Source organism: Leuciscus leuciscus (assembly GCF_965113295.1).
Source record: "Leuciscus leuciscus genome assembly, chromosome: 3".
Lineage (NCBI taxonomy): Eukaryota > Metazoa > Chordata > Actinopteri > Cypriniformes > Leuciscidae > Leuciscus > Leuciscus leuciscus.
Window position 1 is genome coordinate 42,065,180 of NC_138727.1, and position 12,750 is coordinate 42,077,929.

At 37.5% G+C, this 12,750-nt stretch overlaps 3 protein-coding genes across 4 annotated transcripts in view; 2 read left to right on the forward strand and 1 right to left on the reverse strand.

Annotated features, from left to right (window-relative positions):
- Positions 1 to 119: 119 nt before the first annotated feature.
- Positions 120 to 2,094, reverse strand: sod3b (superoxide dismutase 3, extracellular b). Of its 2 annotated transcripts, none has more exons than XM_082163275.1 (2): positions 1,936 to 2,094; positions 120 to 883 (listed from the first exon to the last, which is right to left on the reverse strand). In XM_082163275.1, exons 1-2 carry the CDS (start codon positions 2,053 to 2,055, stop codon positions 272 to 274), a joined length of 732 nt encoding a protein of 243 aa, XP_082019401.1. In that variant the 5' UTR covers positions 2,056 to 2,094; the 3' UTR covers positions 120 to 271. The 2 variants fall into 2 exon arrangements, with proteins under 2 accessions (XP_082019401.1, XP_082019402.1); XM_082163276.1 differs by having other exon boundaries at positions 120 to 902; positions 1,936 to 2,090.
- Positions 2,095 to 3,909: 1,815 nt separating this feature from the next.
- ing2 (inhibitor of growth family, member 2) lies at positions 3,910 to 7,542 on the forward strand. The gene is made up of 2 exons (XM_082163541.1): positions 3,910 to 4,235; positions 6,252 to 7,542. The coding sequence occupies exons 1-2, from the start codon at positions 4,097 to 4,099 to the stop codon at positions 6,947 to 6,949; spliced, it is 837 nt and encodes a 278-aa protein (XP_082019667.1). The 5' UTR covers positions 3,910 to 4,096; the 3' UTR covers positions 6,950 to 7,542.
- Positions 7,543 to 8,818: 1,276 nt separating this feature from the next.
- Positions 8,819 to 12,750, forward strand: part of stox2a (storkhead box 2a) — a 62,166-nt gene continuing 58,234 nt past the window's right edge. Inside the window, exon 1 of the mRNA XM_082163216.1 lies at positions 8,819 to 11,541. Within this exon, the coding sequence (XP_082019342.1) occupies positions 11,211 to 11,541 (331 nt within the window). The 5' untranslated portion in view covers positions 8,819 to 11,210. The remainder of the gene's footprint in view (positions 11,542 to 12,750) is intronic.

A 12,750-nucleotide genomic window follows, 5' to 3' on the forward strand; every position in this document is an offset into this window, starting at 1 on the left:
TTTTTTGTGTTATTATTTTGGATCTATTCTTTGCTTTAGTTGAGTTAGTTATGTCAATAAATTAAGCATAAAAAAATACTTAACGTAGATCAAGTTTAAAGAATGAAGACATCTAAAAAGCCAATTAATTCAGTTTAATGGTTATTTAGTGTTGAAGATATAATAGCAACCAGACATTTAGACCAATTAATGCAATTCTACAATTCCATTTCCAAGAGTATCAGATATTCTATTGATAAATACTTCAAAATGTATTGTATATTATTTTCTATTAAATTTCAGGGTTGCCCAGTCCAATAACACAGCATGCCAGTCGCCCTCCAGCATTGCCATTCAGCAAGCTTGCCACATTGCCACCTCTGCCCAAATCATCCTGCCCCTCATGAATGACAACAGACCGGCCAAGTATTGAGAGAGTCCCAAAGAGGGTTGCATTGGAGTCCTGGGAGTGACGAATCTTCCCATTAACAGGCACAAAGTTCCCAAAGTCCCCTGGATGTTGTGGATGGTTCACGCTGAGGGGATTGTAATGCCCACCTGTAGATCCGCAGCCCTTGCTTAAATCTCCGTACTCATGAATGTGCAACGCTCTGGGCTGCTGACTGGAGACAGGGAGACCATACAGCCTGAAAGTCACGCTCAGCTTGTCCTTTGGGCCAGACTGTGTGAAAAGAATGTGACCATACACACGAGGCATGCCAGGTGCTAGTCCAGTGTTAGGGCGCATTCTACATACGGCCCGATGGGAATCACTGTACACTGCTGGGGGAACTGGATTTGAAGCATATGCCAAACCTGAGCGTGACCCACAAATGTGCACATGGCAACTGAGCAAAAATGCTAGAAGTGGTAAAATGTAGAAGCTTTTCATTTCTTCTTTCCTCTGGGGCAAAGCAAAACACCTTAATTAAAAAATCAAAAAGCCAAGTCAAATTATACAATGAGCCAATGCATTTAACATCAACACTCTGTTTCTTTACACTCTTTGCAATGTTGAACATGGACTATGTGCTTATTATTGAGCCATGTATTCACAAAAGTGTATGTATATACAAACATGAACTTTAAGGCAAGACACCATATGTGAAAAAATAACTAATAGATATGACCATACTTCCCCAGTTGACTGATAACATTAAGAATTACAAAAATAAAATTTTATTACTATAGTTTTCTGAAATGTTATATTTAAATATGCAAATGGAACCATTATCCAATTAAATACACACAAATTTTCTCACACACACACACACACACACACACACACACACACACACACACACACACACACACACACACACACACACACTAAGACAGGTTTACATTTTTTGTTTCATTTTGTTGACACATTAGGGGATTTGGGATTTCTGTTTTATCACTCCATAAATATGAAAATACTGTTAACTCAACAGCCAGAAAAAAATAAGTATTTAGATCAGGCGTATTATATAGCTATATGAGCAAACCACTCTGTATAAACCTTCAGAATATGGATAGGAATAAAACTGTAAAGTTTGGTATATGTAAGTTCTGCTAAAGTGAAGATTTCTGACTCAGTGCAGGAGAAAAAAAACCCTCATTTTGAGAAAATCCTTTGTATTGTAATTTAAATCTACATACGCAAATAGATAAAGTGAAATAATAACACTTAAAAGTGTATTTTGGATGTTTTCTTTCCACTAATTTGAAACAACACAGCCAAATAGTCCAACATCTCAAAATTGACCGATGCATGAAAAAACAGTTTTTGCCTTTAGTGTCAGAAGAGTGACACATAGCTACACAGTCTCGCCTTTTAATGGTCTTAATAAAATGTTCAAATATCCTAAACAATACCATACGCCTCGTCGTTGCTAATCGCCAAAAACAAAATCTATATCGTTAGGTTACATGTTATTCTGATGTAGGCTATACAAGTAGATTACAACTACTTACCTCTCGTTTGACGTCACGTTTAAAAAAAAAAACTTTTAAATAACAAACGGTCAGTGTTCCTTCGCGTGAAATAATGGAAGGTTGTTGTTTTACACTTGCATAACTCAGGGGCGTAAACATCTCAAATTTAGTAAATTATAGGCTAATGCTTGCACTCCTTCTACGGATCAAATTTCATGTCTGCCCACATTGCGCAAAGAAATCGTATGAATCAGGCCTATGAAGATCACAAATAATATAATCATTTTTCCCCCCCCTCTTGTTTGTCGGTAGGTTTTTATTTATGTAATGAAAGTATTATATATTTTGAGTATTTAAGATATTTTCGTAAAAAAAAAAAACTTGTTTAGGCTCACCCTTTTACTGTCTATGGGCTCACCCAGAGCCATTGAGAGAGGCGCTCGCATGACGTTTCGACGTGACGTATGTGGTTCATTTACATGACGTCTCAGTCCTCACTTCAGGACCAGGTAATTCAATGTATCGCAATATATACGTGCTTTGCAATTATTGTATGTCTTTGTAGTGGTATATCACATTCTTCTATAAAACAATCTATTGAAATGAATGTAAAACAATAAAGCCACCGTGTTACCGTCATGCAAACGCATCGCTGAATTCCGCACTATATATCTCTTGGGCCACGATACTTATTAATGCGCATGCCTGAAAACTTGTATTCTAAGCTACTTGCGGGGAACCTAGTTTCGCCATCATTGCTTAGGGGAAAGTCCCCGGACACTGGGCAGAGATGTCCTGCATACATCGCAGAGCGGCGGTTTGCGCAGCCTATCAAAGCTAAGATGTCTTCAGTGACGGAGCGTGGAGCTTGCATTCCCCGTTTGTCAATGAAATAGTTACACAAGTGTAGTACACACGTACATCTACAGAACGGGGCTCATTCTCAGCTTGCGCGATGTTTTACACGGTCAATCTTGAATCTCAAATTCTTGAAATGTTTATATTTATTGATCATTAATATTGATATGAAAACTGATTGTTTATATATATATATATATATATATATATATATATATATATATATATATACACACACACACACTGTCACACATATATAAACCTATTCCAGTCAGTTATTTCACTTCAATAAAATGACAATACTTGTCCGCTAGAGCTGATTTTCAAGGGATTTTTTATGAGAGCATTTTATTCTTACCATATTAAAATCCTTTGTGTAATTAATAACATAATACGTTCATTTAATTAATATAATTTATTCTAAATAAATTATTGTAAATAAATTATAATTGGGTTACCAAATTACATCAGCATCAACTCATATTTTATTTGAAAATGTGTAATTTACATAACTAGGCCAACAATTAAATGTTAGGAAATATAAACAAATGATACAAGTTTAAAAAGAGGAATTCATTACAGGGACATTTTAGCTGTTTAACTATTTAAATTGCCTTATTGACTGTCCTTCTGGTTTTTATTGTTCATTTTCTTATTGTACTCCGGTGTCTACTATTAATTTACAACTCTTTAGTTTACATATTAGAAATACATTTTATATTTATGTATAGGCTATGTCTGTGTTCATATTGTTTTTCTGTGTCAGTTTTTTTTTTTTAACTCAGGGGATAACAAAAATATCTTAAATCGTAGTCTCCCACAATTAGAATTTCGGGGCATTTTTGTCACTATCAATAGCATTTTCGCCCCTAGCCCCAATTCATTTATGACTCTATTACAGCTGATGTTTTTTGTCATTACATCATCTCATTATAAACAGTATTTTTGCTAACCGTAGCATAACGCTGTACTCGTATGGACCCATCTCGCTCTTAATGAAATCGAACCTCCAGTGTTCCATTAGAACTCTGGTCTGGACGCGCCCAGCTGATCCTGGATCCGCCCATATCTCAGCAACGCCACCTCTCATTGGCTAAACCGTCTGAAAATGCAAACCGCGGCATTTTATGGGTTGATCCTGCGCATGCGCACATCTGACAGTTTTGTTTGAAGGAGTTCTCGTAGCCAGAGAAGACTGGACTGTATTTGTCCGGAAAGAGTAGCTCTCTACGAGGTTGCCAACTAATACATTTTTAAAGGAACCTATGTGTGAAAAGCACCTATTTTTAAGACGCGGTTCTTCTCGAAAAGGCGCATAGCTGCTTGATGCATTACTATCATCATGTTAGGGCATTATCCAAACGTGGAAAAATCGCAGCTTGTCAACTACGTGGAGGATTATTTGGAATGTGTCGAATCGCTGCCTTTGGATATACAGAGGAATGTTTCATTGTTACGAGAGATCGACACCAAGTATCAAGGTAAGCGAAACATTTGTGAAAGGTGCCAGTGCGGTATGATGTATATTTATGCACATTTTAACGTTACATCGTGTGCACTTCACCCTGTGTAGACCGGCTTCGTTTAATTTCTTCACAGTAACATAAAATACATTTTATTAAACATTTTATCGGTGCTTCCAATGCTGTCCACGCCCGTTGTGTTTTAGTTGTATTTTGTCTTTAGCACATTCAACTATGTTTGTTCCAGCAACACTATCCTACCACCAGTGATCAGCCATTTTGACTAGTGCATACTCTGTACTGTTGTTTGGCAGTGCTCCTTCTTAACGCATCGCTTTAGTTGCCATAGTATCGACGTAATGGTGCTTTCAGCGGCGTGTGTTTTGTTCGCATGTTGCCGAAACATCTACAGCTCGATGCCGACGCCTCGTAAAGCCTTCGAGTTTTTACTTTACAGTTTGCAAATGAAGGTTACCGAGCAAAATTATTTATATGCAACGGGAAACGATTCATTCACGTTGCAAAGCACCGTGTAGTTCCTCATATTTTGATAAAACCGAGGTGCACGTACTGTGTGCTTGGGCAGGTAACGTTAGACTGGTTGCATGGTTTTGTTCCACAGCGGTAGATTAAGCACTAGAACAACCCTGGCATACATGAATCGCGAATACCAAACAATCGACTGTATTATGTGGAAGCCCATTTCCGCCACATAAGAAAAATAAACATGCTTTTGTAATTCTTAATTATTATGACATACAAAGTCTAAATTCGGACATACTATGACGTAACAAGTCATGAAAGTCTAAGTAACGACAAACTGTCTTGGTCATCAATTAGATAGATATATCTTTTTTAAATATTAGGCTATTAGTTTGTCAATTTCTCATAATTATTTTTTGTCATTTTTACTTTTTAATCTTATAATTATTACTTAGTATGTCATAATCGACTTAATATGCCTTAATATCGACTTTTTGTCATAATTATGACTTTTTATGGCAGTGGTTCTCAACTGGTTTGGTCATGGGACCCACATTTTCCCATGGTCATTAAGCCACGACCCAACTTTTTTTAAGAACTTGAACTTATTCATATATCTATATCTATATGTGGGTGTGTGTGTGTATATTATAATGATTTATATGAATACAAAATAACACACACAAAGTACCGTCCCATTTTATTTAACATTTACATCATTGTAAGAATATGACTAAAACTGATGAATATACAGTATAAGGTAGGATATTAAATAGCAGTCCCAAAATAGGTTTTGTTAATTCAATAAAGTTAAAACATTAACATTAAACTGTAACATTAAAAAGGCAATGTTACAGTTACCACGATCATGTTACCTGTTATAGAAACAACAGTTACCATGAACAAACACAAATAAATACACAATACTAACATAACCTGTTCGTGAAACATATGGAAATTAATAGAATGAACATCATACCTTCCCAGCTAACACACAAAGTACCAGTTATGTAATTTATTGATACTTTTTGGTAATTTCATTACTTACTAATTGACATAACTACAACGTTGTAAGCTTTATTTATAATAAAGTGATCTACAAGAAAGCTCACATTTCTGAGGTGAGAGACTTTTTATTTAGAAAATAACGTTAGAATAATGACACTGACATATAGCCTGACAGCATCTCATCTGACCGTGGATACTGAATCAGGACTTAACTTAAACTCTTTAGTTACTTAAACTGCATCTGACAGAAGTATCAATAGCTTTCACTCACGTCTTTCAAAATAAAAGTCTTGCTTAAGAAAAACACTGAATTACGTTTGTTGTTGTTTCTTTGACTGCACACTCCGTGACCCACTCAGAAGACCCACTAGTTGAGAAACTGTTTTATGTCATAATTAAGATTTACCAAAGCATGATTTTTTTGGTTTTTTTGTGATGGAAATGGGCTTCCATAGTAGTATGATAAAGAATGGCTTTGAAAAATGCATGCGGTGTGCACAAGCCACCTCACTTAATCTTTTTTTTTTTTTCTGTGCCACTCAGAGGTCCTCAAGGAGGTGGATGAGATCTATGATAAGTACAAAAAGGAGAGTGACAGTGGGCAGCGCAAGCGGCTGCAGATTCAGTTGCAGCGGGCGCTCATCAGCAGTCAGGAGCTGGGAGATGAGAAAATCCATGTGGTCACCCAGATGATGGAGGTGGTGGAAAACCGCTCGCGTCAGATCGAGGCCCACTCGCCCTGCTTCTTGGAGCCGGCAGACACAGAGCGACCAGTGGAGAAGGTGAGGCATGACCCCGCAAGCACCTCCGCGAATGTTCTGCCTGAGCGCTCTTCGACGCGGCGACCCAGACGTCAGCGCAACAGCGAGAGCCGTGACACTTGTGCCAATGGTGCCATGGAGGACCTGGGAGAAGAGCCTCCGCAGCAGCCCCGTGAGAAAAAGTCCAAGTCGGCCAAGAAGAAGAAGCGCTCCAAGGCCAAGCAAGAGCGAGAGGCATCGCCGGTGGAGTTCACCATCGATCCCAACGAGCCCACCTACTGCCTCTGTGAACAGGTGTCCTATGGGGAGATGATTGGTTGCGACAATGAGCAATGTCCTATTGAGTGGTTCCATTTTTCCTGTGTTGGACTCACCTACAAGCCCAAGGGTAAATGGTATTGCCCCAAATGCAGGGGTGACAGTGAAAAGACTATGGAAAAAAGTGCAGAGAGGGCCAAGAAGGATAGGAGGTCCAGGTAGTGCCTTACAGAAGATTGTCTAAGTGAAAATATGCCTGTGTGGGGGATTGGCGATTTTTTTTTTTTGTGTGTGTGTTTAACTTATGTTAAAAGGTTCTCCTCATGCACTTAGCTGAAAAGTTTCCAAACAGGTGCTGTCGTTGCTTTTGCATTAGGTTGGAAAATGACCAACAGATGTTATTAACCCTGGAAACACAGATGTTTAAGATACTGCCACTAATGTCCCTAAGACAATGAAGAGTTCTTTTCTAAGCCTTTTTTCCTCTTAATTGTTGATTTTAGAAAGCCTCAAGACTTTATATATGTTGGAGGTCACCCGGTCCAGGGTAACACTTGTTGTTAAAAAAAAAAAAGAGGAGTGTGATCAATGCACAGGGTTTGATGAACATTATCAACACCTTTCTTTTGCATTTTTTCTTCTTTTGTTCCACATTTTAGAAAATATATATATGAAAACACACCTCTGAAATGTCTTCCAGTGAGAGAACAAATTCATTTTCTTTGTTACTGTTTTTGGAGTGATGTTTTTGTTAAATTCTCTCTTTTTTTTAAGTTTCCTCTATTTAAATAAATCAGTGCTTGTTATGTCTCTAATCTGCTTGTTTTTGTCACATGGATGATCTAAAAAATTTCAGATATATAGACAATATGGTCTGCATATTAAGAGGTTGCTCGATTAGAGAAAATCTACACTTCCAGGCAGAAGCTTGGGCACTCTTGAATTTGTTTGTCCTTTTAAAAATCTTTTGATATAAAGGCTTGTTCATAAAATATAAATCATTCAGATGTATACATTTCTTTACGAAAACCAAAATTTTAACAAAACAAAAAAAATTGGACTAAATAGTGAATGAGAAGTGCAGCATACAGGAGCTTCTTAACTATTATATGAAAGCATCACAGCAGCTGGCATATTTGAAGAGGAATTTAACATTTTATTTGTTTTATTTCATTTTGTTTTTACTATTCTTCTAAAATGTGGAAAATCGTATGAATAAAGTATAGGTGTGTCAAAGTTTTTGACTTGTATATAAGAGCAGTGTTGGGTGTAACTCATTACTAAGTAATTATTACTATAATTGAATTACTTTTCCCTTGAAAAGGTAAATTAAGGGGTTACTTTTTCTGTAATTTAATTATAGTTGCTTTGGTGTTATTTCATTAAATCCTGTATAGACATAGAGCAATTATATATAAAACAGTGGATTTAACATCAAGATTTAACGGCTAATGTCAAAATGTATGTTTTTAATGTAACCTCCCTTTAAAAACTTTGTTCATTTTACTAATATTTTATGCAATTTTATATAGTTTATTTAAAAGAATTAAAAGAGCAGTTTCATGTATATCCTTATACGGTTCAACTGGTGGTTGATTTAGAAAATTTGAAATACGTAATGCAATACTTTTTAGATGGTAATTAGTACAGTAATCTATGTTGAAGATGTAATTAGCAAGTAATTAATGACTTTTTTTAGTTACTTACCCAACACTATATAAGAGACTAATATTATGCTAATGGTAGAATTTGGCTCTCATTTCTTGTGTTCTTTATCTTTCAATTTAGATGTGAAAGTCCAATTAAATAATTAAAAAAGGAGCTGTTGGTAAAGAAAATATTAATGAAAGGTCCTTGCAACTACAAGTTTTTGCTGTGCTGATGAGGTAAGTTAATGTTTGTTTGTTTTTTGGAGGTTTATGATGAGGTGTTAGTAGAAATATCTATTTAAAAGATTGGGATTTAGTCTGAACAATTTTGAGAAAATCGACAAAAAAAGATATATGTGCAGCAGACAGACCTATAAAGACCATTCATAATTTTAATAGAAGCACTGTATGAAACTGCCCCCAGAAAAAATACATAGAAGCAAATCGTAGTATAAATAAAAGTCCGGCCAGCAGATGTCACTATAAACGCATCATTGGTTCTCAGCTGATTTTGTTTCAGAACCCTTTTTTTGAAGTTCAAAACAACAAAAACGCTTTAAAATAACCGCTCTTTTCACAGTAATGTTTGGAAAAAAAAGAGATCACATTTTGTTAGAAGACACTTAAAATGCGGCTTTAAAGTAGGCTACAACCTGCATATTTAATTCAACAAAGCATTGTGCTGTTTGGTTACCTGCAGCTCATTCAAGCTTTACAAATGATGATCATTAGTTGTGAATGTATATTTATTCTGCGTTACACAGTAATCATGGTTAGGCTACTCTATAACCCAGGATTTGTTAAGTTAGCTTTTCAAAATCGATGAATTCAGCTGTCCGTTAATAAGTAATCCTGATTACTAAATACCTTCTAATGTGAAATGCAACACAGTTTCAATTCTGAAGTTACCTGGGCCTGTGGGAGTGTGTAAAGAAATGCCTTTTTATCTAAACAATTGCAACCCTGGGTCAGGATTTTAAAAGATTCAGTCTTGTTCTTTCTAGTGATACTCAAATAACTAAACAAGAGGAAACACCCTGGGAACTTGGGAACCGAAAGCTGACACCAATGCCTGGGTGCCCTTGCTCTCTGTGTTCAAGATAATTGATCAAGACCTTGGAGAAAAGAAGCTCACACAAATGCAAACAAGGCCAAATTCTTTTCTGATAACAGTCCACAAACTCAAACTGCCTACCAAAAAAGAAAAGAAAAAATACATAAATCAATTTTAAAAAATGTGTTTTAAATACATGAATACAAATATTCTAAAGTACAAAATGTCATAAATAAGATAAACTAAAACTATAGAAAGCTATTTTTGTACAAAAATTAAGAACTAATGATGACGAATGAGTACAAAACTTCCAGAGTTTTTTAGTTTTTCAATTAGGCCTATTGATCAAGTTAAGAATTTAATTATACATTCCAGCTATAAAAAGGAATTCATCATAAAGACGACTGATATGACTGGGTTAATTAATGTGCTAATATCTGGGGGGAAAAAATAGGTGTCACCACCTAGCTGTGATTGGGGCATTTCTACACTTCAGTGCCTTTTAGGCAGCGAAACTTTTGAAAAAAGAAAAAGAAAAAAACATTTCTTTGTGTTTAATCAAAAACCCATCATAGTCCAATAGGCCTAAATCAAAGCGATTTAAATTGGGATAGCCTATTTTTTTATATTTTTGCTTTGGACACAGGGCATTGTGTAGCCTAATATAATAAAATGCACTTGCTCTTTTTAATCAGCCCATAATTATTATCAGTTGAAATGTAACATTATGCCTTAGCCTGTATTCAGAACTAGATAAAGGCACCAAGGAAGGTGCCGTATAAATGAAGAAAACACATTGGCCATCACACACAAACAAACAAAGAACACAAACATAGCCTATCCTCTCATAGACTCTTTAAAGTCCACCCCATCATTTTTCTTTCTTGTAAAATGTTAAAAGTTCGTTGAGCTAATCTGTGACCGCCAGCTCTCGTTCTGCTTCCCCCATGTTCACCTGTTGCGAGGCTCGTGCACTACACTCGCGATGTTTTGAAGGCCGCCTGTAGGTGGAGTCAGGAAAACATCTGGTGATCCGCGCGCTCTCTGTCGACACGTCCAATCTAATCCGCCGTACCGGACAGACACCAAGCGCACGGCGTCAGGGACAAGAACCCGACGCCTCCGAGACGAGTTAACGGCTGCGAGCGTGACACCAGAAAGCCCACGGTCTATATGAACGCCCCAAACAGTGTATAGACCGACTGGGAGGCAACCTCAGAGTGCACCAAATGAAGACGTGAATAAGAAGGAATGAAGTCATCTCCTGCGCTCTATGGCCAACAAACATCACCGATGAATGCAGTGATCGATCAACCCGCCGCTCAAGAGGCCTCGATGGTGGAGGAATCGGTCTCGCTTGCTTTCGGCCGAATGCGCAGAATGTCGCGGGAGAGGTGTGGAAAGAGGCAGGTTGAGATCTATTAGTACAGACAGTCCCATTGATCATTCAGCTCAGCTGCTTTGCCCATCAGTGCAGTGCCTGGTTTAATATTGCCCAACGGACTGCTGGCATCGGGCTATGGGCTCACCGTACGGAACGCGGTGTTGCAAGCGTTTGTCTGATGAATAAATGACATTTGCGTCTCTCGCGCGTATCATGCTGGTGGACCCTCCGCCGTCACGCGCAGCGCTTCGGCTCCTGGAAATAAACTGAAATACGGTGCAATGTGTTCGTTTTGGAAATTCAATAAGGTGCGCAATAAAACCCCGTGTGAGTGCCGGACAGCATCGGACAGGGTCGCAATCCACGCCGTGGCCTGTGTGTGAAACGCGCCGGAGAATGGAGAAGTTCCTGCAGATAGCGCCCCATTCCTTGGCCATAGTGCTGTCACGGGTCAGCACGGAAGATGATGAAGCAGCCGCCGCGGTCACGGAGAAGCTTCAGCAACATCACACCGGCTATGAGATATTCGCTGACTTCAAAGCGGAGAACATGCAGCACTTCTGGAATAAGAAAGTCACAGACGCCATATCCGAGACCTTCTTCTTGGGCTGGATAGATGAACATGTTCTGCTCATTCAAGGCAAGGAGGATCATTTGGAGGTCCTGAGGGAAGGATGGACACGGAGGGCCCTCAAACCACCGCGGGGCTTCGAGATCAAGTGCATAGGTAAGTCTGACCGAATGGCATCACACGGGACCCTTGTTGCACAGTCAAGGGAAGGAAGCAAACAAGTTTTTAGGAGGAATTATGTGGGCGAACCTAGTGCCAGTATTTTGCAGTAAAGTATTTCAACACAGTGATGTGTAGTTGCAAAGGTTTGAGAGGTATATTCACCTCCATATTGAACATGCCAGTAAGGTGCACTTGTAAACTCAAATTGCAGTGTGTATTGAGACTCCCCACCTTGCACAACTGTCATGTGAGGTTTATTTATTATTTATAGGTTTATCTACATTGTAAACATGCAACTTAAATAATAATGTAAAAATTATAAGGTAAAAGTTACCTTACCATGTATGATCTAATGGTATTATTTAAAAGACAATGCATTTTACTGTAAAAAGTGTTTTAGAAGTTAAAAAAGTATGAAATACCATATAATTTATGAAGAAAAGTTATATTCAATAAGACTTATTTTATAGTTATATTTTTTATTTATACTTTTGTATTGAGATATATAATACAAAGTATTAATAAAAAGTAATCAATACTTTCCCAGAAATCCTTAAGTGAACCATCACATTTAAATTTTTTTTAATTAAAATAATGTACATTAGTGTGTAGGGACCTTCTGGTATTTTGTCTCTGTGTCAGTTATGCTGTGCTCTATGTGTAAGTTAAACAATTGATTATAAATGAGGCCACTTTCATCAACTTTAAATAGCTGAAATAGGCTGGCATATTAACATTATATTATTCAATGACACATACAGTAAGGAATTATACATTCTGTAGTATCCTGATAATGCTTGAAATATATAGCAGTATTTTGTGTGGGAAAAGTTACCAATTAGTTGACAGCTGCCAGTTTGCTTGAACCAGTTGCGTACATAGATTTACGTATCCTTTAATCATTGTCATGTCATAAAAAAACGGTCCTTTTTTAAAATCTGGCAATCTTGGACAAATAAATTTGACAACTGGAATTTACAGTTAGCCTAGAAATCTAGACGGACCCAGAGCCCGTCTACAGAGAGCCTGGCCACTCCCTATTAGGGGTGCAACGGTACAGATAGCCCACGGTACGGTCCGTACCTCGGTTTTTGGGCCACGGTCTCGGTTCGGTTTCGGTACATGTTTTGTGCAGAAAGAGACTGCTATTTCATCCCAAAAATATGTTTTATTTTTCTTATGAGCATAAACAGAATGTCACAG

Excerpts from the sequence above, each read along its gene's own strand:
- sod3b (XM_082163275.1), bottom strand. The coding sequence starts at position 2,055 with ATGTTTACGCCCCTGAGTTATGCAAGTGTAAAACAACAACCTTCCATT. Across the intron at positions 884-1,935 it reads AACGTGACGTCAAACGAGAG|AGGAAAGAAGAAATGAAAAG; the intron begins GTAAGTAGTTGT and ends GCTTTGCCCCAG.
- ing2 (XM_082163541.1), top strand. The coding sequence starts at position 4,097 with ATGTTAGGGCATTATCCAAACGTGGAAAAATCGCAGCTTGTCAACTAC. Across the intron at positions 4,236-6,251 it reads GATCGACACCAAGTATCAAG|AGGTCCTCAAGGAGGTGGAT; the intron begins GTAAGCGAAACA and ends TGTGCCACTCAG.